The sequence below is a fragment of the Recurvomyces mirabilis genome, assembly GCF_035927965.1.
Source record: "Recurvomyces mirabilis strain CCFEE 5264 chromosome Unknown scaffold_1, whole genome shotgun sequence".
NCBI lineage: Eukaryota > Fungi > Ascomycota > Dothideomycetes > Mycosphaerellales > Teratosphaeriaceae > Recurvomyces > Recurvomyces mirabilis.
Window position 1 is genome coordinate 1,215,698 of NW_027041935.1, and position 21,309 is coordinate 1,237,006.

General features: G+C 53.2%; 11 protein-coding genes across 11 annotated transcripts; 5 read left to right on the forward strand and 6 right to left on the reverse strand.

Annotated features, from left to right (window-relative positions):
- Positions 1-257: 257 nt before the first annotated feature.
- Positions 258-1,796, forward strand: LTS14_000516 (uncharacterized protein; the record flags this gene model as incomplete). The annotated part of the gene is made up of 2 exons (XM_064833229.1): positions 258-809; positions 915-1,796. 2 exons carry the CDS (start codon positions 258-260, stop codon positions 1,794-1,796), a joined length of 1,434 nt encoding a protein of 477 aa, XP_064699498.1.
- A 324-nt stretch (positions 1,797-2,120) lies between these two features.
- On the reverse strand, positions 2,121-3,002 carry LTS14_000517 (uncharacterized protein; the record flags this gene model as incomplete). The annotated part of the gene is made up of 2 exons (XM_064833230.1): positions 2,121-2,369; positions 2,397-3,002. 2 exons carry the CDS (start codon positions 3,000-3,002, stop codon positions 2,121-2,123), a joined length of 855 nt encoding a protein of 284 aa, XP_064699499.1.
- Positions 3,003-3,277: 275 nt separating this feature from the next.
- On the forward strand, positions 3,278-4,622 carry HEM3 (porphobilinogen deaminase; the record flags this gene model as incomplete). The annotated part of the gene is made up of 2 exons (XM_064833231.1): positions 3,278-3,292; positions 3,402-4,622. 2 exons carry the CDS (start codon positions 3,278-3,280, stop codon positions 4,620-4,622), a joined length of 1,236 nt encoding a protein of 411 aa, XP_064699500.1.
- Positions 4,623-4,984: 362 nt separating this feature from the next.
- On the reverse strand, positions 4,985-6,235 carry LTS14_000519 (uncharacterized protein; the record flags this gene model as incomplete). The annotated part of the gene is made up of 4 exons (XM_064833232.1): positions 4,985-5,024; positions 5,102-5,179; positions 5,252-5,498; positions 5,560-6,235. The coding sequence occupies 4 exons, from the start codon at positions 6,233-6,235 to the stop codon at positions 4,985-4,987; spliced, it is 1,041 nt and encodes a 346-aa protein (XP_064699501.1).
- Positions 6,236-6,507: 272 nt separating this feature from the next.
- On the forward strand, positions 6,508-7,648 carry LTS14_000520 (uncharacterized protein; the record flags this gene model as incomplete). Its single annotated transcript, XM_064833233.1, has 2 exons — positions 6,508-7,429; positions 7,485-7,648. 2 exons carry the CDS (start codon positions 6,508-6,510, stop codon positions 7,646-7,648), a joined length of 1,086 nt encoding a protein of 361 aa, XP_064699502.1.
- A 42-nt stretch (positions 7,649-7,690) lies between these two features.
- LIG4 (DNA ligase (ATP)) lies at positions 7,691-10,711 on the reverse strand (the record flags this gene model as incomplete). The annotated part of the gene is made up of 2 exons (XM_064833234.1): positions 7,691-7,707; positions 7,765-10,711. The coding sequence occupies 2 exons, from the start codon at positions 10,709-10,711 to the stop codon at positions 7,691-7,693; spliced, it is 2,964 nt and encodes a 987-aa protein (XP_064699503.1).
- A 461-nt stretch (positions 10,712-11,172) lies between these two features.
- IRS4 (Increased rDNA silencing protein) lies at positions 11,173-12,945 on the forward strand (the record flags this gene model as incomplete). The annotated part of the gene is made up of 1 exon (XM_064833235.1): positions 11,173-12,945. One exon carries the CDS (start codon positions 11,173-11,175, stop codon positions 12,943-12,945), a length of 1,773 nt encoding a protein of 590 aa, XP_064699504.1.
- A 142-nt stretch (positions 12,946-13,087) lies between these two features.
- Positions 13,088-14,224, reverse strand: LTS14_000523 (uncharacterized protein; the record flags this gene model as incomplete). Its single annotated transcript, XM_064833236.1, has 3 exons — positions 13,088-13,716; positions 13,769-13,923; positions 13,989-14,224. The coding sequence occupies 3 exons, from the start codon at positions 14,222-14,224 to the stop codon at positions 13,088-13,090; spliced, it is 1,020 nt and encodes a 339-aa protein (XP_064699505.1).
- Positions 14,225-14,535: 311 nt separating this feature from the next.
- Positions 14,536-16,683, reverse strand: LTS14_000524 (uncharacterized protein; the record flags this gene model as incomplete). Its single annotated transcript, XM_064833237.1, has 1 exon — positions 14,536-16,683. The coding sequence occupies one exon, from the start codon at positions 16,681-16,683 to the stop codon at positions 14,536-14,538; it is 2,148 nt and encodes a 715-aa protein (XP_064699506.1).
- A 985-nt stretch (positions 16,684-17,668) lies between these two features.
- On the reverse strand, positions 17,669-18,658 carry LTS14_000525 (uncharacterized protein; the record flags this gene model as incomplete). Its single annotated transcript, XM_064833238.1, has 3 exons — positions 17,669-18,034; positions 18,087-18,362; positions 18,440-18,658. 3 exons carry the CDS (start codon positions 18,656-18,658, stop codon positions 17,669-17,671), a joined length of 861 nt encoding a protein of 286 aa, XP_064699507.1.
- A 963-nt stretch (positions 18,659-19,621) lies between these two features.
- On the forward strand, positions 19,622-21,289 carry LTS14_000526 (uncharacterized protein; the record flags this gene model as incomplete). The annotated part of the gene is made up of 2 exons (XM_064833239.1): positions 19,622-19,756; positions 19,883-21,289. 2 exons carry the CDS (start codon positions 19,622-19,624, stop codon positions 21,287-21,289), a joined length of 1,542 nt encoding a protein of 513 aa, XP_064699508.1.
- Between the last annotated feature and the right edge of the window lie 20 nt (positions 21,290-21,309).

A 21,309-nucleotide genomic window follows, 5' to 3' on the forward strand; every position in this document is an offset into this window, starting at 1 on the left:
ATGGTCAGCGCGTATTCGAGAAGCAGACTCAGCAATCCCCTAGGTCATCAGAAGCCAAATATTCCTAAACATTCGCGATCCATCATGGCGCACTTTGCTTAGAGAAGATGGAGTCTTTCGCACGCCTACGCAGTTTGAGTAGCCTGTACGAACGAGTCAGATCTCCTACCGTAATACTAGTGAGGTCTGAAGTCAGACCAAACCCTCCGCATATCAGCGATCCAGTACCAGACTGAAGAGCACCACCCACCGATATCATGTCAGACCAAGCACAACCCAAGGGCGAAAAGCCTACACAGCCAGCAGCAGAGGATACCAAAATCAGCCCGGCAGAGCTGAAGAAAAGAGCAAAGGCAGAGAAGCAGGCACGGCGAGCGGCGCAAAAGGAGCAGACGGGCGGCCCAGCCGCTGCAGAACCATCTACCAACGGCGCTACTGAAGGAGGACAAGAGGAGCACGAATTGAAGCAGAAGGGCGGCCAGCAGCAGAAAGGACAACAACAGAAGTCAAGGCAGAGGCACGGCCAAAAGCCAGCACAAGACTCGAGGCCAGAGCGACCCGGTCAGTCTTCATCATCCACAATGCCACCACGGCGGCGACCGTCTCAATCCAACACCACGACCTCGAAGCCCACCCTACAGCCCAAGAAAGAGAAGAGAGAAATTGAGCTTTTCAGCCATCTAACCACACATCCGCGCCTTCATACAGCTGGAACCACGGCATCGATCTCAAAGGACATCCATCCCGCGGTCTTAGCTCTAGGGTACCAATACAGCACCTACACCATCTGCGGCAGTAGTGCTCGCTGCGTAAGCATGCTCCTCGCTTTCCGCGAAGCGATACAAACGAGCTATACCGTTCCAGCCGGGACTTCCCTGCCACGACATCTGACCCCGTATTTCCTGTCACCGCAGATCGAGTACCTCAAATCTTGCCGACCGCTAGCGGAGAGCATGGGTAATGCGATTCGCTGGCTCAAAAAGCTCATTGCTGAGATCGATCCAGCGATGCCTGAGCACGAAGCTAAGGATTTCCTAGGTGAGGAGATTGGGAGGTTCGTGAGGGAAAGGGTGGTAGTCAGTGGCAAGGCCATTGCCGCCACGGCCTCGAAACAGATCAAGAGGGGTAGTGTGGTACTCACCTACGCCAAGAGCTCGATCGTGGAGAAGACCATCCTGCAAGCTTGGGAGCAAGGGACGGAGTTCAGAGTCATCGTCGTCGATTCACGACCTCTATTCGAAGGTCGCAAGCTAGCTGAAAGCCTCATCCAAGCAGCGCCTGGGCTAGAATTGGAGTACCTGCCTTTCTCTGGCTTGGCGCATGCGGTGAGAGATGCTACGTTGGTGCTGTTAGGGGCGCATTCGATGTTGAGTAATGGCCGTCTACTATCACGAGTTGGGACCGCGAGTGTAGCTATGCAGGCGCAGAGACGGAACGTGCCTGTTATTGTGCTCTGTGAAAGCGTCAAGTTTAGTGGTAAAGTGGCACTGGACTCGATTGTGTTGAATGAGGTGGCCCCAGCCGAGGAGCTCCTCTTACCTTTTCCAGCATCATCAGCAGCAGCAGCGGGACCCAGCGCGATGACGAGCACTACGACAAAGGACGATGACGACGACGAAGCACCGAAGCTGAAACACCTCAAGGACTGGAAGGAGATTCCGAATCTGCAGGTGCTGAATTTGATGTATGATGTTACGCCGGCGGAGTACATTCGCATGGTCATTTGCGAGTATGGGTCTGTGCCGCCGAGTTCGGTGCCGGTGGTGCATGGGATGGCTAATGCTATGGAGGTATAAGGGGGCTTGGAAGGTCATGATAAGCAATATGCCATTGTCAGTATGCACGAATCTGAAAGGATTTACAGACCGGGTCGATGACAGACATCACGAGTGAAGTCAGGCACGTGTCAAACCGCATCATGAGTAGGGTGATGGACTTCCATGATATCATGGCCCAGTGGAGTCAGGAGAGCCAGCTCCGTCCGTGTCTCATTCCGCTATCCAGCATTCTACGCCAGACTATTCCCATTCCCATCCATGCAGTCGCTCAAAACGCTCACAAGCTATTCCCAAATCCGATCATCCTCGTAGACCTCTCTCCAAACATAAGATAGCCAGACATCACGACCCACCTTCAGCCAACACAGCATCAATGCTCGCCCCCGTACTCGTTCCAGGTCTACTACTACTGCTACTGCTACCCTTACCATCCTTCCCGTTGACCTCCGGCACAGCATATCCAGCATGCTCACTATGCCTCTTATAATAGAAGCTCCCCTCTCTCGGCTTCAAATCCTCACTCAACGCCTCCATCACCACCCCCAACACCCTCTGAATCCCGTCTTCATGCCCACCGTCCCGATTCCAGATCTGCACCAAACACGAATTAAACCTCACCCCCAACGAAACCCCACAGATATCATCCCGGAACTCCTTCCTCCCTTCCTCCTCCACAGCAGTCTGTAATTGCTCGCCTATGGCTAGGAGGCAGATCTCTTGCCAAAAGGCCGGGGCGAGGGATTTCGGGACGCGGAAGGTCCAGCTTCCGCCTGAGAGGTTGCGCGGGTCTTCCCAGATGGGCCGGATGTGGTGGTGGAAGAGGTGGATGCTGTCCCGTAAGACGAGGTGGGTGGTGTCGAAGTTGTTGAAGACGTTCCAGAATTTGCGGACGTCGTCGATGATGGCGAGGTGTTCCAGGCGGGTGGAGTAGTCGTCTTCGTCCTGCTTACCATTGCCGTGGGTGAAAGAGCTGGGGTCGTCCGTTGTGGTTGTTTGCGAGACGTTGCTGAGGTTGGTGGCTTTGGTGCGGTCTTGACGGTCGTGGTAGAAGTCCCAGCTGTGGACCAGTGGGGGTGCGCGGTTCTTTTGGAGACGGGCCTGGAGGAAGTTGCGCATTTCCGCTCCACGAGCTGGGGAGGTGGTGGAGGAGGCATCGTCGCTGGCGGTGGGAGAGGCGCTGGGGAGACGTAGACGTGGTGCGTTGCTGGGTGTTTGGTCGGCCATGGTTGTGTTTTGTAAGTACGACGAGAATGATATGGCTGGCTATAGTTCTATAATGATGTATATGGTCGTCCTGTTTGCCGCGTACGTCTCAGCCTCGTGAGGCTATACTGGTCCACTGAAACAGCATATTCAAGCTGTCGCAGCATCGCAGACCATCGCGTATAATAATGCCTGGCGGGCTGGTTCCACGCTAGACTGTACCTGCATCGAGATAAACTCAGAATCCACGATAAGACGATAATAAGATTTCAGCCCCACTCGCCCAAGAAAACCTAATGCCTTTCTCCGAGGTATGATGTACTGTAGCTGTAGTAATGACACGAAAAGTGACATGTATGCGCCATTTGTCGTCTGATCGTACATACACTTATACTTATTCCTACAATGGCAGGATTACAGGACGCACCGCTCGTCAATGCGACTATCACAGAAAGCAGCGTCCCCGCATCGCAACACCATACATCTCACAATGGCGAGAAGCAGACATTCCACATTGGCACTCGACAGAGCATCCTCGCACGTGTCCAGGCCGATCTTGTCTTACAAGCGCTGAAGCAAGCATGGCCATCTTGTCATTTCGAGGTCCATGCCATGAGCACTACAGGCGACAATAACCAGAAGACTGCCCTACATAAGTTCAACGAGAAAGCGCTATGGACGCAGGAGCTGGAAGTCCTTTTACAGAATGGAGAACTGGATCTGATAGTGCATAGTCTGAAGGATATGCCGACACAACTACCCATAGATTGCCAACTGGGTGCTGTGACCAAGCGTGGTGACGCTCGAGATGCTCTAGTCATCAAGCCCGGCTTAGCAGCGAAATGCAAGAGTCTCGCCGACCTACCCGAAGGCTCAGTAGTAGGCACATCAAGTCTACGCCGAAGAGCACAACTGAAACGCCATTACACCCACCTCAAGTTCGCCGATATAAGAGGCAACATCGGTACACGGCTCGCAAAACTAGATAACCCGGACTCGGAATACTCCGCCACCATCCTCGCGGCCGCAGGATTACAAAGAGTAGGCATGACGAATCGTATCACATCTTACCTGACGAAAGAGGAAGGTGGCATGTTGCATGCTGTTGGCCAGGGGGCGCTGGGGATCGAGACGAGGAAGGATGATACGCGGACTGCGGAGCTTCTTGGCAGGATCAATGACGAAGCCACTATGCGGCAGATTTTGGTGGAGAGAAGTCTTATGAGGACGTTGGAGGGAGGGTGTAGTGTTCCTATTGGGGTGGAGACGGAGTGGGTTTCGAGGGTTGGTGTTTTGGACTCGAGCGGTGGGATTGGGACACGGCCGAAGGCGGATTATCATAAAGCTAGTGGTGTGGCGGAGAATGGAGAGAGCAGTGGGAATGGATATGTGAGTAGAGACGGTGCTGCGGTCGAGGTTGATGTATACGCCACGGATGAACTTATCATGCGCGCTTTGGTCGTGAGCTTGGACGGCGACGAAGTGGCTGAGACGGAAGCTAGGAGGCGGATCTTGTCGAGAGAAGATGCGGACGAATTTGGGTGGGAGGTCGCGCAGATCTTGGTCAAGAAGGGCGCGGATAGGATTTTGCAGGCGATATCGTTGAACCGGGGAATAATTGGAGGTCAGGACGGGGCTTGAGCGCTATGGTTTTCGTATGTTGTATTCCAGCTGTGATATGCGCTAAGTATGGACGAGGTGGACCGAATGCCGCCTATCGCATGTATAAACGAGATTTTGGGTAACGTAGGACCATTGATAAGAAGGAGGACGTACACGATACGACGACTTGGACGCTTGGGTGACTGGGGAATGGTAGAGGAGAAAACTGCTGTACCATCAGCGTCAATGGTCAGCAGGAGATAACGTACGATCAGTGCGGACTAATACATATACACATAAGTCCAAAGTCACTTTTAGGCGCGACCAACAAGCTCCACAACACTCAAGGGTAATAGCTGCTCCGCGATCACGAAGTCGAAGAGATGATTGATCTGGAGGTCTCAATACGTCGCTGCCAGCCTTTGAGCCAGGTATTCGCCACTAAGGATCTCATGTCAGTCTCTCACATATAGTGCACACCAAGGACGTCAGGAAATGTGGTACACGAGCAAGCTTACCTATTAATGCCTTCATACTTCTTCGGGCGCGCGTCGTTATAGGTACTGGGTATCGCATCAATAAACGCATCGAAATTCCTGTGCTCGCACCATCAGCTGCCGGATCATAAAGTATCATCAGACCCAGGCACAGGCAATTCAAGGACTCACGGATTGCAAAAGTACGCCACGCTATACCGTGCCGGATGCACCTCGACCTCCTCTGCTCCTTTAGCAGCGGGAGGCTGCACGACCCGATGTTTCGTTGACTTGATCGTGTCGTTTGACCATCGGGCTAGGAGGTCCGCGGCGTTGACCACGATTGTGTTGGGGATGGGGGTGGCGTCGATGTAGGTGTTGGAGGAGGAGAGGACTTGGAGGCCGCCGGCTGTGTCTTGGAAGAGGAGGGTTATGGAACCTGTGGATAGGACGGGGGTTAGATGGGGAGGGGGGTGTTGGTGGTAGGGATGAGGTTTTACCATAATCAGTATGCGCCCCTGCCCTCACAGTCCCAACTTTCTCCTTGAATACTTTGCTCGAGACCGCGGGATAATGTAATAATCTGAGCGTGTTGTCGCCACCGTCACAATACCCATCGAACCACCTTTCCTCGATCCCCAAGCCCACGGCGATGGATTTCATGACCTGCACATACAGCCCTTTACACTCGTCATGGAACGTCAGCATATGTTCCCTGAACTCCCTCCCCTCTCCATCATCAGGATGGGAATTGGTCGGCCACATGTTTGGCCACCCCTCCACACCCTCTCGTCCTATCTCGAAGGATTCCTTAAGGTCCGCTCCTTCCTCCGCTCGTTTTGCCTCGATATCCGAGGCATTAGTTAGGTCTGTCGTCTTCTCCCGTCCAGGTTGCGAGTACCCTCTATTGGACTCGGGGCCTTGCCATCCCAGAGATTCCTTCTCGGCTTGGGAGCGGGCGAAGAATTTGGCGCTGAGGGAGAATGTTGATTTTATTGCTTGCGGATTTATGCCGTGGTTCGATATGTAGATGAAGCCTGAGGTTTGGAAGGCGCTGAGTATTGCTTGGGCTGTTGCCAGGCGTTCTTGGGGTGATCCGGAGACGAAGGTTGAGAAGTCTATTAGTGGGATTGTGAGGGTGTCGGAGGAGACTGCCTTCTTAGGTGTTCCGTTCATGGTTTGTTGGTCAGTTGTCGATGATGTTGTTGTCTTGTTATGAGCGCCTTACGATGTGGCGAAATATATGCTGTTCGTTGCTCAAAGCCACCTAAGTGGGTAGGTACGATAAGCTCCTCTTTGGCTGCCTCCAAGATAAGGCAGGTATGCATTAGACCACGCTATTATTATAAACCTCGTTATGACATCGCTACTCCAAAGGTACAACTTCCACAGTACAACTTCTTCTTTGACAAGGATTACCAGTGTCGATACTGAAGTCTACGCCCACCATGCCTGTCGTCGATGTGCACACCCATATGTACCCACCAGTCTACATGGACCTTCTACGTTCACGACAACAAATACCATACGTACGAAGTTTTCCAGATGATCCAGCAGCAGGGGACCGTCTAGTCATCCTCCCAGCAGAAGACACAGCTTCCACCTCCCGTGGTCGACCAATCGGATCAGAATACTACGATGTCAACGAGAAACTATCATTCATGTCCAAACACAACATCGACATATCAGTCCTCAGTCTAGCAAATCCATGGCTGGACTGGCTACCTCCTGACTCGGCCGCAGAAACGGCTAGAAAGGTCAACGATGATGTGGAGCGGATGTGTTCTGAGCATGAAGGGAAGCTATTTGCTTTCGGCACTCTCCCTCTATCTGCTCCAGCCGATGAGATCGTTGCCGAGATCGATCGACTGGTCACTCTTCCCCATCATCGTGGGATAGTGATGGGAACCTCAGGGTTAGGTTCTGGTCTTGACGATCCAGAACTAGATCCCCTCTACGCCTCGCTAGAGAAACACGAGCAAATGATCTTCCTCCATCCACATTACGGGATGCCTACTTCTGTCTACGGGCCCCGAGCAAATGACTACGGCCACGTTCTACCACTTGCCTTGGGCTTCCCACTAGAGACGACCGTGGCGGTGACCCGGATGCTGCTCTCGGGTGTATGGGACAGGTTTCCAAATCTGAAAGTGCTGCTGGCACACAGTGGCGGCACGCTACCGTTCCTGGCGGGGCGGATAGAAAGCTGTATAGCACATGATGCTCATCTGAAGAAGGAAGGGAAGCTTAGGGCGAGACGAGATGTCTGGGATATATTGAAGAAGAACATATATCTTGATGCTGTGATTTACTCCGAAGTCGGGCTGAAAGCTGCCATCGATGCTTCTGGTGCTGACAGGTTGATGTTTGGTGAGTCGGGCCACGACTGAACTATACTCTTCATCTGTATACTAATTAATGCCAGGCACGGATCATCCTTTCTTTCCGCCTCTGGACGAAGGCGAGGATGAGTGGCTGAGTGTGAAGTCGAACTCAGCAGCCGTACACACCGCGTCTTCCGGCGATTCGAAGATGGCTTCTGCTGTCATGGGCGACAACGCAGTTCGAGTACTTAGGCTGCACAGCTAGTAAGATGTTGGAGACCACTGGTGTTAAAGATCGGCATGTTCATCATCGAGGCTCGAACCCTGTGTCGGTAAGTCAGCTTGGCAGGTCAAGCCCTTCCAGACAAGGCATTAGCTCACGCTCTTCATCCAGCAAAGTCTTCGCCTCCCAAGACTCGGTCACCCAGTCGTGTGTCACGATCCTTGGCTGCCGCAGTCTCTTCGCCACTTCTAGTCTGATGTCCTTCAGGTTCCTAGCACCTGGTTTTACAAGCACATGCGTGACCTCGCTGTCCTCCAGGTTATAGGTGAGCGTAGCACCACCAAACCGTAGCAACATTAAAATGTGTCCCGGGACATCGCTCCCGCAGTATACAGTGAAGCTGCGAAACATGAAACCGGACAGCTCGTCCATACTATGATCGTGTTCGTTCAGCTGATCCAGAAACTTCTGTGCATCATAATCATCTTCCAGAGTATTCGGCATCTTGTCTAGGAGAGCTGACAGCTCCTTCTCGTCAACGTCTCGAGTGTAGCTGTCACCATACTCATCGATGTTGTCATCGTAATTTCCATCTTCGGCCTTGGTCGTATAGAACAAGTGCTCCGGCTCAAATGGTAACAGCAGACTTGGTCGACCAATGTCAAGCTCACTCTGCTTAATAGAGTCGAATAGCCACGCCGGTCGAATAATGTTCCTCTCATCGCGCTTCTGCACCGAAGCAACTTTGACAAGATTTCGGTCCGCAACAATGATAGTCTCTGAATTTTTATCCGAAGCGACGACGTTCCCACCATTAGCTTTGACAAGCTGCTCAAGATCAGCTTTACTCTTCTTCCTCGGCTTCAACGCCTCGGTCATGATGAAAAAGCTCAGTCCATCGAATATCTTCGTGGCAGGACCAGCATAAGATGCAACGACATCCTCTTCTGCACCCTGCACAACCATACTCCTCTTCCTCCTCTTTTTCGTCCGTTGCCTCCTCGCATCATCAATCTTGAACTTCTTCTCCTGTTGCTCCTCCTCAATCCGCTTCCTCAATTCACTGAACTCAAACATTGATAACGCACTCTTCCAATCTTTATCCAGCCTTAACCTCTTGAACCGCGGGAACCGTAGAGTATATCTATAAGCGAACAATTCCGATCCCGTGACCTGCGCAGCCTTGACAGACACTACGATCGAGTCCTCGGGTTTGATCCACAGATCTGGTCGTTCGTACTGTCGTGTTGGGCCACCACCGATGGCGATCCAGTCCATGGGTGGGTTGTTGAAGTCCCATTTGATCCATTTGCCTTCGGTATGATGTCTGATCTCGGCGTAGTCAGCCACGGTGAAACCACCGCCGACTTTGAAGAACGAGATCATCATCTGCGGGTTCCGTAGACCAGGCGGAAGGGTCTGCAGGTAGTCTTCATCGGCGCGCAGACCACAGAGGAAGCTGCTAAGGATACCACCTCGTTTCCCGGAACCGTAGTAGCCACCGATAACTGTACACTCCAGCGCCTCACCAAACTCGGTCATGTACTCTGGCTTGACTTTGATCCAGTCATCGTTTCGCTCGTTCAAACGGTATGGCGATCGAGGATTCTTCAGCACCAGACCTTCGCCAGATGTAGCGATCACGTCGCGAAGTAAAGGCTCAATGTCGGCTGCAGATTGTGCTTCCTTGTAGGCGTGAATCTCCAGACGACGAAATACATCAGTGACACTTGCAGCTAATGCCTCGCGTCGTTTCCGAAGTGTATACTTGGTAAGGTCTACATCGTTCAGGTAAAGACAGTCGAAGACGCGGAAAAGTGGTCGGTTGCCATTAGCGAACTGGTTCCTCTGCTCCGAAAGCGCTGCCGTCTTCAGAGTACCAAACCCGACAATCATATCTGCTTTCGGATCCCACGTTATCATTTCACCATCAAGTATGATATTGCGCACGCCCTCGCTGAATGCTGCTTGGATACGATTTGTGAGAGCAGCCTGAGGGTCTTCGAAGCTCTTGCCATAAAGATAAGTATAGTCCTTGGCTTTTCGGGACCAGAAGTTGAAACGTTTGCCTCCAGGCATCGACTCATCCTCGACCATATGCAACTGCATACGTTCTCCATCCAGCTTGTCTTCGATCCAGAATACCGGATCTTCCTCGATTGGATTCATCTTCGACACCATGACCTCCATCGATCGCATCTGAAAGGCTGCAAGTTGAGGCTGGAAGCATTGCATCAAACCAATACCTCTGTCGTCGCCTTCTAGTCTGATCTGTGGATCGTGTAGCTCCCAGCAGACACGTCGCAAGCTACTGGATATGTTGAACAGATTCTCGGCATCTGCATGCCAAAGCTCAAAAATGGTCTTCTCGGTCGCACCGATCTTCATCTGTCGAAGGATCATTCGGATCAGCCACTGCAATTCTTCGGCATTCATACGTTTGTAGAACTCCTCAACGATGGGCTGCTGGTTTTCTTCTTTCTGCGCGACGGACAAACGATCCAGTAGTTCGTTGACTTCGCCAATAGTCATGTTTCCTGGCTGCGTACGCATTGGACGCTTGCTAATGACCTCATAACATCGACCAGCGAAGTCTCCAGCCATGGCACTAGATGATTTGACACCAGGTAGCTTCCAATGCAGTAGATTGTAGCCGTCCTCGCTGTTCTTGTCAATCTTCATGACACGTACGAGCAACTTGCCAAGAGTCATCTCCTTGAGACCATACATGCCTCGATCTCGATCTTTCTCGGGCACGATGAGGCGAAAGGCAGGATATATATCGTTGCCGACCTCCTTTCGCCACCGAGAGATGAAGCGCTCGATGATGGCCCTCCGAGCATCTTGGACAGAAGTGTGAGCGCCATGCGGACCGATTTTCTTGCGAGCCACGACCGGTCCAGTGGGTTTCTTTTTGTTCTCGTTGAGAGGATTGAACAGAGTCAGGTAGAGGTCGTGGAAGGGCAATGTCTTGGAGTGATTGTGCGGTCGATTAGGATATTTCTCGTTGAGCTCTTGTTCGGTCATTAGGCCATGACCGTACATCATGTGCTCCTCGTTATCGGGCTGCTCGTCTGGCATCTCGGTATCGTCCAGGTCCGACATGTGGAAGGCGGACTTGGACAGAGAGCTTTGAATTGTGTTGATAGATGCCCGAGACGTGCAGAGGTTTTACAAGGCGAGGACGGTGATGAGTGTAACGCGACAGTCAGCGTGGTGTACGACCTACATGCAGGCTGCTTTACTATACGATTGGTCTTTGATGTGGACCATGGAGGTGGCAGCCTGGCGTGCTTAAGCATCGAAGTGCTAGAGGGAAGGCGGCAGCCAAAACGCCACAGTGGCGTAGGAGCGGGATGCGGCCTCGCAGGAGTGGACCTCGTAAACGCGCAAGCATGTCCCAGATTAATCTGTTGCTGACGGTAGTGAGCCTGCCTTATTACTATGACCTGCCGTGACCAGCCGAAACGCAGGAGGTCTTGCGTGCATGTGCTGTCACAACAAAGACATGACAGTCTGGTGACGATGCCATTGTGCCAACAACAACATCCTTCCTCGATGCGCCAATGTCTGGCCCACGAGCTCCGTCGAGACAGTCATCCTACGGCAGTATCAACACCCTAGACGCGCGCAATGCTGCTCTACTAGGTGCCACCAAAGCATTTGGGCGACCTGCAGTCAATACCAGGACACCATCGACGACATACACCGGGACCAATGGCGCTTTGGCAGCAGCGACGAGAGCTGGACCGGCTGGCAGGCCCATGGGATCCAGCAATGGTGCGTCGAACACATCGGGAATGGCTGGGAACGTGATGATGCGGCCTTCACATACAGGTCCTACGCAGAGACCTGTACCAGGAAAGAGAGGCACGGAGAACGTGAGGGATATTGCACAATATCAGGCGGTCTCACCCACCAAGAGCATACCGCGAGGAGTTGCTGGACCACCCAGTGAAGGAAAGGCTGTGCCTGAATCAGCGAGGCCACGTGCCTTCACTACCAACAGACCATCGGTCGCGCCTAAGCCTCGTAGACTATCCGGCTCCTACAATGGTGATGCACGCCCGCGAGCAAGCAGAGACACCGACAGCAGTCCCACACGACCAACCTCATCCCTCGTCCAGCTCTACGAACGCAAGTCGACGGAAGCAGGAGCGTCTGTCAGGACTCCAAGGGCACAGTCGAAAGCGGACTTCGACCTTCCACTCGCTTCTCCTAAACCCGTGCGAGTACCTGCTAGTAGTGGCGGTGGCATCACTTCGATGTTCCAGATGGAGCTGGGCGAGAGCAAGGATGCACGCAAGCTTAATGTCGACGATCGCTCATCAGGCGAAGATTACTTCTCAGCTTCTGAAGATACTGCAACACCCGCCACTCCAGTCTCTGTTCGCAAGCGACAGGCACGAGCACTGGATGGACCAGCAGATGAGATGAGAGCGATCAGAACCCCGAGTGGGAACCGCACATCACCCTCACCACTGAGACATGCTTCTACTCAGCCGATCCAAATTAGGCCTGCTCCAGCACCAGCGCGAGTTGGTACTTTGCTACCGGAACAAATGTCAGGATCCTCACAGTCTGGAAAGTCTATTGCTGCACAGTATCGAATGCTTCATCCTCGCCGTATGACACCACTCAGCACCGGCGATGATCTGGCAAATGCAATGGTAGCGTCGAGCCTGGCATCCTCACGAGCGGCGTCACCTTCGAAGTTAGAAGTACCAATGTCGTCCAGCCGCCATCACCATCACAAGCTCTCATTATCGCGGACCCCGAGTCCTGCAAAGCAACGTACGATGCTCCACACTCTACGGAAAGTAGAGTCCGAGGAGTCGGAAACCGAAGACGAAGCTCACCCATACGGCAAGCATAGGAAAAAGCGGAGGGTCCGCAAGCATCCGAACAAGCATCACGAAGGCGATCGTAAACGATGGCGAGACGCAGTCACAGAGCGCGAACGAAAGCGCTACGAAGGGGTCTGGGCTGCGAACAAAGGACTACACATCTCCTTTACTCCCGATGAGGAGCGAGAGCTGAAACGCACGCCAGGCTCACCCGCTGCGACCCCATCATTGACTGTTGCACTGGAGTGTGTCTCCCATATTGTCGTCCGCGACATTTGGTCTCGTTCACGCTTGAACGACGATGTGCTGGAAGCAGTATGGGAACTAGTCGACAACGATCAAATTGGACGTTTGAACAAAGAAGAGTTCGTGGTGGGAATGTGGCTCATTGACCAACGGCTCAAGGGTAGGAAGCTGCCTGTGAAGGTCACCGAAAGCATTTGGGCTAGCGTACGAGGCTTGCAAGGGATCAAGATAAGGAAGATGCATTGATGCGTACATGCATTATGAGGTGTTCCGGGGTTGGGCTAGTCTACAACTGTCGTTCTGAGCGAATATACCCGATGTAAGATCTCCTTTTCGTGCTGCAATTACCATCAACAGCAGGCAAGCCTCCAGTGGTCCCAGCCTCCTCCTACTCTCCCGTACTGATAGTCAGACTCGGGTATTGTGGCTTCTTCTGCTCGTCTTGGTACACATCCCTGACAAACTGATTCGCCACCCAGTGCTGCCCGGCGAAGTCCATGTCATACCAGTAGTTGACAGCACATACGAAGCCTTCCTCGCCTGCCGTTTGGCTAACTTTGTGATACCATAGTGAAGGTAGGTAGAGCATATCGCCTTCTCGTAGCGTCACACGCAAAGGCTTCGCGAGGTGCGAGTACCGCGTTGTCTTCTCCTCGGGCGTGTCTGGATCCCATGTAGCGACTGGTACTGGCTCAGCATTCGTGTTGAGCTTTACGATCAGACCGTCAGTCTCCTGCCCGACATTAATGTCACTAGGAGCGAAGCGGCCTTTTGGTAGTAGTCGTTCGTTCACACAGCTCATCTCGACCGGAGGCAGGATGGTGAAATGCTTCTGGCCCCGAATCTGGACGTAGATATTCTCGTAGTTGTCCTTATGCAGTGAAGTCACTGATCTATCGTTGCCGAGCCATAGGTTAATGGCATCGGCAGCTTGTTCGAGAGCAATGCGGGCAAAGGATATCTCGCTTGGGACCTCGGACTGCAATGGTGAGTACTCATTCCGTAGATTGTCATTCTCTGTATTCCGTGTCAGCTGTCACCCCTTGTCCTCAATGCTTGCGTGGCGTACGGGTTTGAGCATATCGCACATTTGCCTTATCCACTTCTCTTCGACCAGAGGATTCTTGTATGGCGTCTAGGAAACTGCCAAATGGTTCTTCGATCTCGTAAGGCTCCATGAAGACATCACTGGCATCTTCTTGGCGCACAACAGCATCGGCATTGCTGTTGCAAAGGTCAGCTTCATCGTGAGCACTTTTCTTCCTTGTCCTCCTCATCGACTTACCTACCCCGACGGCGTAATAGCAACCTTGACGTCTTCTCCAGCCATTGCTTTTCGTAGATAGGCAGCATCCCACTTTTCGAACGCCTGCCACTCTGTCGCGGCTTTTCTGACCACGAAAGGTCTATTCTTCGCCACATATCGCATGAATTCCAATGCACTTGGTTCGTCCTCTAGCTCATCAACTATATTAGCATTGAGATCGTGGTAGGCCTCTATGAGACTGGCCGTTGAATCTCCCATTGTAGGTGCCGTGTATAATGGACGCTGGTATGAACTAGTCCGTGGTCCTCGATGAAGTCAGAAGCGCTTGTGTGGGTACAAAGAAAGGATATTTGTAAGTTTTGTGCTAACATGTACACACTATGGAGACTATGATGCTGTGCAAGGCTAATCCTGACAGAACTCAACGCGCCTGACACACGTATAGTATCCGAAATTGTTTACACATTATTCGAGACAAACCGGAATCGGTCTCAGTCCAACCCTTCACGCCGCGCAATGCTGGCAGTGCCAAACAGAGGACCCAGGCAATGGGTACGCGATCAAGCACATCACCTCCCGTAGCGAAAGCCAGGACCACGGACCAAAATGTCGTCGTCATCCTCCTCCTCCCAAGCGTCAACAATTCCTCTTCTGCTCCGCAGACCAAGCCCTCGACCAAGTCCTCGACCACCAAGATCTATACCAACGCCCATGCCAGCATTCAAGCCAGGCAAAGCAAGACCACCCTGGCCCCAGCCAAGCCCACCAAATGTCAACCTCTTCGGCACTCCGCCCAAATTTCTTGGAATTCTCATATCATCCAGTGATCTAGGCGTCATGATAGGATCAAGCGAGTCGAGGGTCGACATCGAGCCGTGTGCAGCAAGCGGTACAAGAGCATCATAAGGCGAGCTCCAACTTCTTGGCCTCGCGAGCTGGCGTGAGGTCGGGTACATGCTGAGTTCTTTGCGCCGGGCGACAGTGTCGACGACTTCCGTTATGCCCGCTCCAATTCGTAGGGGTGACATAGCGCCATACCCTTCGCCATAGTACGAGTCGCGCATCGCTTTCTCGCATTCAGCTTCAACAAGCTTGATGTCGTCTTTGAACGCCATGTTACGATAGTAGAGCTGTTTGAACTCTTCTGGGTACCATGCTTTGATCTTATCGAGATTTGTCGTGCCGGCATAACCCCTGCCATACTGAAGTCCATCGCCATGATGAATGCCTCGATCCACTCGGCCCAGGAATTTGCGAGCCCACTTGTGCAGCTCTGCGTGTATTGGTCCGCTGTTGTCATTCTCGTTATATAGCACCTTGAGCGCCGCGATGGGATCGTCGTATATGACAGGCAGATCCCACAGAACCCGAAGCACGTAAGTCTCTAGCTCCTCAAACTCCATGGACTGAGCAACCTTGAAGGTCTCGAGGTGCACAACAAGGTTGGTGTCACTCCGGCGCCATGAATGGCGGCCAGGTACCAGTGTCGGTGGACCTTGACGACTGAGGCGAGAGCTGGTAGAGGTCGTGCTTTTGGCCGGGATCTGCCTGTAGTATGAACCGCGGTTGAAGAAGTCATAGATTTGCCCGAAGACATGTATGCTACACTCTGGTATCGTGAGCTCCATCTTGTTGTTCTTCATAAGAGGCCTCTTGATACTAGAATATGAAAGGGCATGTTTCCGGCTAACAATGACACGCCTGTCATCCCAGATCAGCTCAATATATGTAGACGAGGCAGGACCAGTCCGACGCTCGAAACGCTCGAACACACCACTCGGGCGGTAGTCATGTATGAAGTCGCCCTTGCCAACTAAGCCAAGATCAAACGTAACGGAGAACTCGTTGACCTGCCAGTTCTTGATCTGGGCCCACCTGACTCCACGATTGTCGAGGTTACAGTGTGTTTTCTGGTCGCGTGATGCGTTGGCCAAATCGTTGCCTTGCGGCATCATGGAGATGAACTTGTTTTTGCGGCTCCGAGACGCACTGAAACCTGTCCTTCGGCGAGCGGCATAAAACTCGAGCTCGAGGCGGTCTTCCCGACATTGTCGTGTGATATCGCATATCGTGTACACTATGACTCCGAAATGGAGACCATCCAGCAAGCGATCGTCGTTCTTTGCGCCTTCTGGCACCTTCCCACACGCCACCACGAAGTAGGCATGGATCATCTGGTGTATCAGTGCGTCGAGAAGATCGTCGATATCGCCGTCGTCATCCTCGAATTCGGACTTGTTGAGTTCGATGCAGATCCTTGTTATATTTGGTATGACTCCTTGTGCGCTCGTGCAGCCAGAGACATTACTAGACAGCGCCTTCCATCTCAAATAGACCATTCCCGCAAGCTTGCCATCGAAACAAGACTGATCGAGAAGGTTGAAGAGAAGGTAAGGCGTCTCCGGTGTTACAGTCTCGACCTCCCGCGCTCTATCAACGGCATCCACGACCTCGGTCCTGTTATCGACCAGGAATTTGTACAGCCAAGCCGTAGCATAGGCAAGCGTCCATCCCAGATCTCCGACATAGTCCCTCGCTGCTCGGTCCCTGAGTGCGTCCACACTTCTCTCCCATGCTTTGTCTCGCTGACGACGGCGTTCATTGACAAGACTTCGAGAACGGCTGCGGCGACGAACAACTGCGTAGGCGTATGGGTCTCGGCTTCGACTAGAGCGGGATAGGGGTACTATGTCGCGAGAGTAGTTGCGGTAGGGCATAAGTGTACATGTGGCCCTGTTCCTTGGCGGACCGGGATCTGCTTTGTATCACTCTGGGTCGATCTGCGAAAACGCAGCCTCGGTCGCAGAGCTTGCTGCACGGGGCTCGAAAGGGTCGCAAGTCTTATAGAATGGGCGGCTCTGCGCGACCATGGAGCTCCGGTCGACATGACTAACCAGGCAATTGCACATGGACGTGGACGCATTGCTAAAGCGCCGATGAACCGCCTCGAGTCCCAGTAGCATGGTATGCTGTATCGTCATGCCAAAGCTGTGAGGACAGTAATTGGTTGAAGCCTGGGGGAGCCTGCATCTATGCCGTGTGAGTATTAGCATTAGCCGCGTCGAAAAAGACCTCTGGAGAGAGAGAGCGGATGTTTGGTCCAATGGCCGCTCGTGGGACTGACACTGCACCGTGTGGCGTGATCTGAAGACGAGAAGAAGTTCAGATGTTTGCTCCTCAGAATTGACGTTTTGTGATAGCAAACTTTGACCTCGAACCAGGACCCGCACGAATCGTAGGACAGATATTTAAGGTCCAACCATGGCTCGTGCACGATATGCTGCGTCCCGCTCTGGTTCGGTCTCGAGGAGTACGGACGGGACAAGTCCTAGCTCTCACACACGACTCCTGTTAGCGGCCAGTCCTCTGGGCACGGTGATGAAATCCAACCGCCCTTGGAGACTTCTTACAGGGAGTGCGAGCAACTTGTTTTTGATATCCTTCATACGTAGCCTATATAGAGTTAACAGAAACCATGCATATAAGTGCGATTGGCTCAGTGGTAGTCGAGGAAATACTCAATGTACCGTCTTCCCACGCGACGTTCGCCAGTGACCCCACTCCGTCATACCCAGAGAGTACCAACAGCACATAGCCGCATTGCTATGCCACACAATCTGCTGAGCAAGGTAAACGGACGCCATGCGCTTCCTGTACAATCAAGCTGTGCCGCGCTATTTGCTTTTTCGGGTCGTCGAAGATTTACGGATATGCTCCAGGTCCAGGCCTGTCGCTCCTCCTCTCATACTCAGTGCGTGTCTCTGTTCTCGTCTCAGTGCTTCTGCCGCCGTCCTGGTACTTTCTCCTCAAAGCTTGCAGCCTCTTCCTCTTGGTGTGCGTATTGATGTACGTGCCGATAACAAAGCCGATAAAGTTGAAGAACGGCACCCATGTCTCCTGAGGCAGGAACGCTTGTGCAAAGGCAAGTGCGATGGGTGAAGTGATCCAGGAGACCTTCATGACGGGCATGAAGCCAGCACGGACGGTCGCGCGGATCTGGTGGAAGGTGCGAGCGCCTGCGATCACGGCCATAGAGGTCAGATAGACTGCGTTTTGGATCGGTGAGACCTGTATAATGTTAGCACCTTCATAATCGCGGAATGCGAGGTTTGGAACGCACGATGAGGTTTGACACGACAATTTGTAGGATCTTGGCGCGAAGGCTCGTCCTTCCAGCGAACATGCGCTGCAGGAGAGAGATCATGACATGGCCCAATGGCGCGCTGATAAAGGCGCCGTAGATGGCCATCTTCGGCACGCGGCTGGTGAAGTAGTGGCCATGCTTGTTGCGATCCTTCGCGATCCAGGAAGCGAGGAACTCTTGCAGAGCAGCCAAAGATCCAGACGTGATCATCTTGGTGCGGATAGGGTCGGTCTGGAGCTTCTTGAGATACCACTGTCGCAAGATGTATTAGTTTAGACGTCAGTCGTGCGCTACGTTGCGTTGCACGCCGCAGCAAGATCCACACATACGGCTAGGTAACCATTAGGTCCAGCGCCTTTGGTGAGCGCGTCTCCCACCTCATGCGCGAATCCCTCATGCTTCTGATGTGGTGCTGCTGGTGGCGGAGGACCGCCTGTGCCTCTGAAGAAGCCACCACCAGTACCTCCAGTACCTCCACTAGCACCATTCGCGCCGCTCGACTGCGTGACGCGAATGTCCTCCTTCTGCTCGAACTTGACTTGCGACATGGTGGATCAGGGTGTGTGGTTCACAATGCGCAATGTGGACGGGAAGGCGCGAGTCCAGTGGTAAGAGTGTCCCTAAAGTGCCTCTCGATGTCTGAGTAGCTGAGATGGTTCTGCGGTATGTATCAACACCTGGAGCGAACAAATGACGGTGTCGACGTGGTCGGGCAGCTCCGTTGCGATGTTTACTACTCGTGAAGGTCCCCAGACGACAAGCTGATTGGGGGCAGGGTCCACTTGATGATCATGGCGGTGATTGGCTGCGTGTCACATCGGCAGTGAGACGACGGTATGAGCCCTTCCTCTGCAGCATCCTCCATTGACCTCTTCTGCGATAAAAGGTAGCATTCCATCAGGTACCCTTCGGGCTGAGCTAGACGTAGCGACACGGTGATGTCGTCGCCTGCCAATTGCTTGGCGGAGAGACAAAAACGAAGATCACGGGACCCGACAGACTGGAGTGTTTCGGCTACTGCAGACCGTACGAGTATGCTCTGGGCAGGTCGCCTCGTCAAGTGTCTTGATCCCCTCCTCCCCTCAGAGTCGCAGTCTACTACAATGAAGCCCTCAGTTCCGAAGCAATGACGGTTCACGAGTGTGCGCTGCGTCTTCTTGCGCGTAACCGGGCGCGACTGCCATTTGATAATGGTCTACTATGTAGAGGAAGGAGTAGTGGTGGTCTAGCAAGGCAAAGCGACGACAGGAGCGGTCAGGATAGGTAAGCACACGTGCAGTCACAACTACCACGTTCATGATAGAACCTATCCCTATCCCTCGTCCGCCACTCACGCTCTGCCTTTCACGACCTCACACGTTCTCACATTTCTGACTTATGCCCACCCACTTCCACAAGCACTTGAGCCATTCACTTCACTTCTATCACGCGACAGGTTTCGGCACCTACCTATTTCTACAATACTTTACCGACTCGGCCCGAACATTCTCGCAATGTCGACGCTTCCGCCAATGTTCGCGCCGGATCGAGTCTCTTCGCTCGCTCATGACGGAGAGAATTGCTCACAGGGTGATCCATTTTGGCAGGCTACGCCAAGGTCACTACCCAGTTCTAACATCGGATCCTCACAGCCTGGCGGACCTCAGGTCAGTCTCGTTCATAGCCATCCTCCCACGATGACGAGCAGCCCCTCGAATGCCCATCCAAATCGGACCGCGCTCGTACCGCGGACTTCTGCTCTGACCAAAAGTCGTACTGATCACCGCCAGCAGACACAGACAGCGCCGGTCATCAAGCAAGCGCGTCAGAGTCCTCTGGGAGCAGTACGTCGTCCGCAGTGCACACACACGATTGTGACCCGTGTGTATGATGAGCGCATATGCTTCATGTGCGGGAAGGTCCCTCAGATCGGCTGGCTTTACATCTGTCGACAAGACTGCGAGCTTTCGCAAGATGCCGCTGACCCTGATGAGCACCCACGTGTCTCTAATGAAAGCGGTTATTTTGAGGTTCAAGCATCCTTGGCTGAATCGCTGAGCATAGGAGCCGGTGTCATTGAGGGCATGCGATGCGGTGACTACACCATTGACCAAATCGACAAACTCATTGAGCAGAGGCGTCACGTGCTTGCAGTAATTCGACAGGAGGAGAACCCTACCGCGGCAGACGCACCCGAGATGCAGATTCAGCGCACCAAATCAACCCGAAAGTGTACCCTGGAGGATGTAATTGCTTCGGTCGGGAGCTCAATGGCGCCCAGCCCTCCTCCGCTCTCGGATCTACGTCTTAATACTGAACCGACCAAGGCGGATGCCAGCAACGCCACACGAGATGCGACTCACAAGATCAAGCGACAGCCTTGCAACTTTCAGGTCTGTCACACGTGTCGACCTTTCTTTAAAGATCGGCTCTATCAAAGTTTCGAGCAGGCGCTGAGTGGCCGCGAGCCGCCTGTCACCGAAGACAACTGGCAGCAACTGCCTGTATTCAATGTAGCTATCGTGCGAAACCTGGGACTTCGAACCACAAATTCGAGTCCGCCATCTCCACATATTGCCAATACGCCAGCATCGCAGCATGATGGCAAAGACGAGGAAACATCTGACTGGACGCCAACAAGCGTGACGATAAGCGAGACAGACTCGGAGTCTCTTGATGAAGCGACTGCATACCCATGCCCAGGCGCAGGCGTATGCCCACTGTACAGCCGCTACGCAGGCTGTGCCTACGAACATAGCTTCGATGACGGTCTCCGCGCCCTCAACCATGGCTTCGGCCCTGAGCCAGATCTCACTCGCATGACTCCGGAGAACTCAGAAACTCGCCTGGGACGTATCCGTGGCGGCGTGTCTGATACACCGGGTGGCAGTGTCTCTACAGCATCTTCCGTCAGTCTCCCTACACCTAATGCTGTTCCTCTCACGCCGATCACACCAACAGACGAGTGCTTCGAGGATGCACTTATGATGCGCATGAAGAAGAAGCCTGGCAAGGCAGCGACCATCTCCGGACCCTTCTTGAACGCCAAGCCTCGCAAGAGACTGGGCTTCAGCTTGCGCGGTAGAGATAGTCACAGCAGTCTTGGCAGTGAGGTGGAAGTGGAAGGTGGTGTTGCTTTGACCGAGGAGGCTGTGAGGGCGGGTATTCCGGATATTCTTGCCGACAACGAGGGGCCTTGAAGTTGTTTTGAGAGAGCACG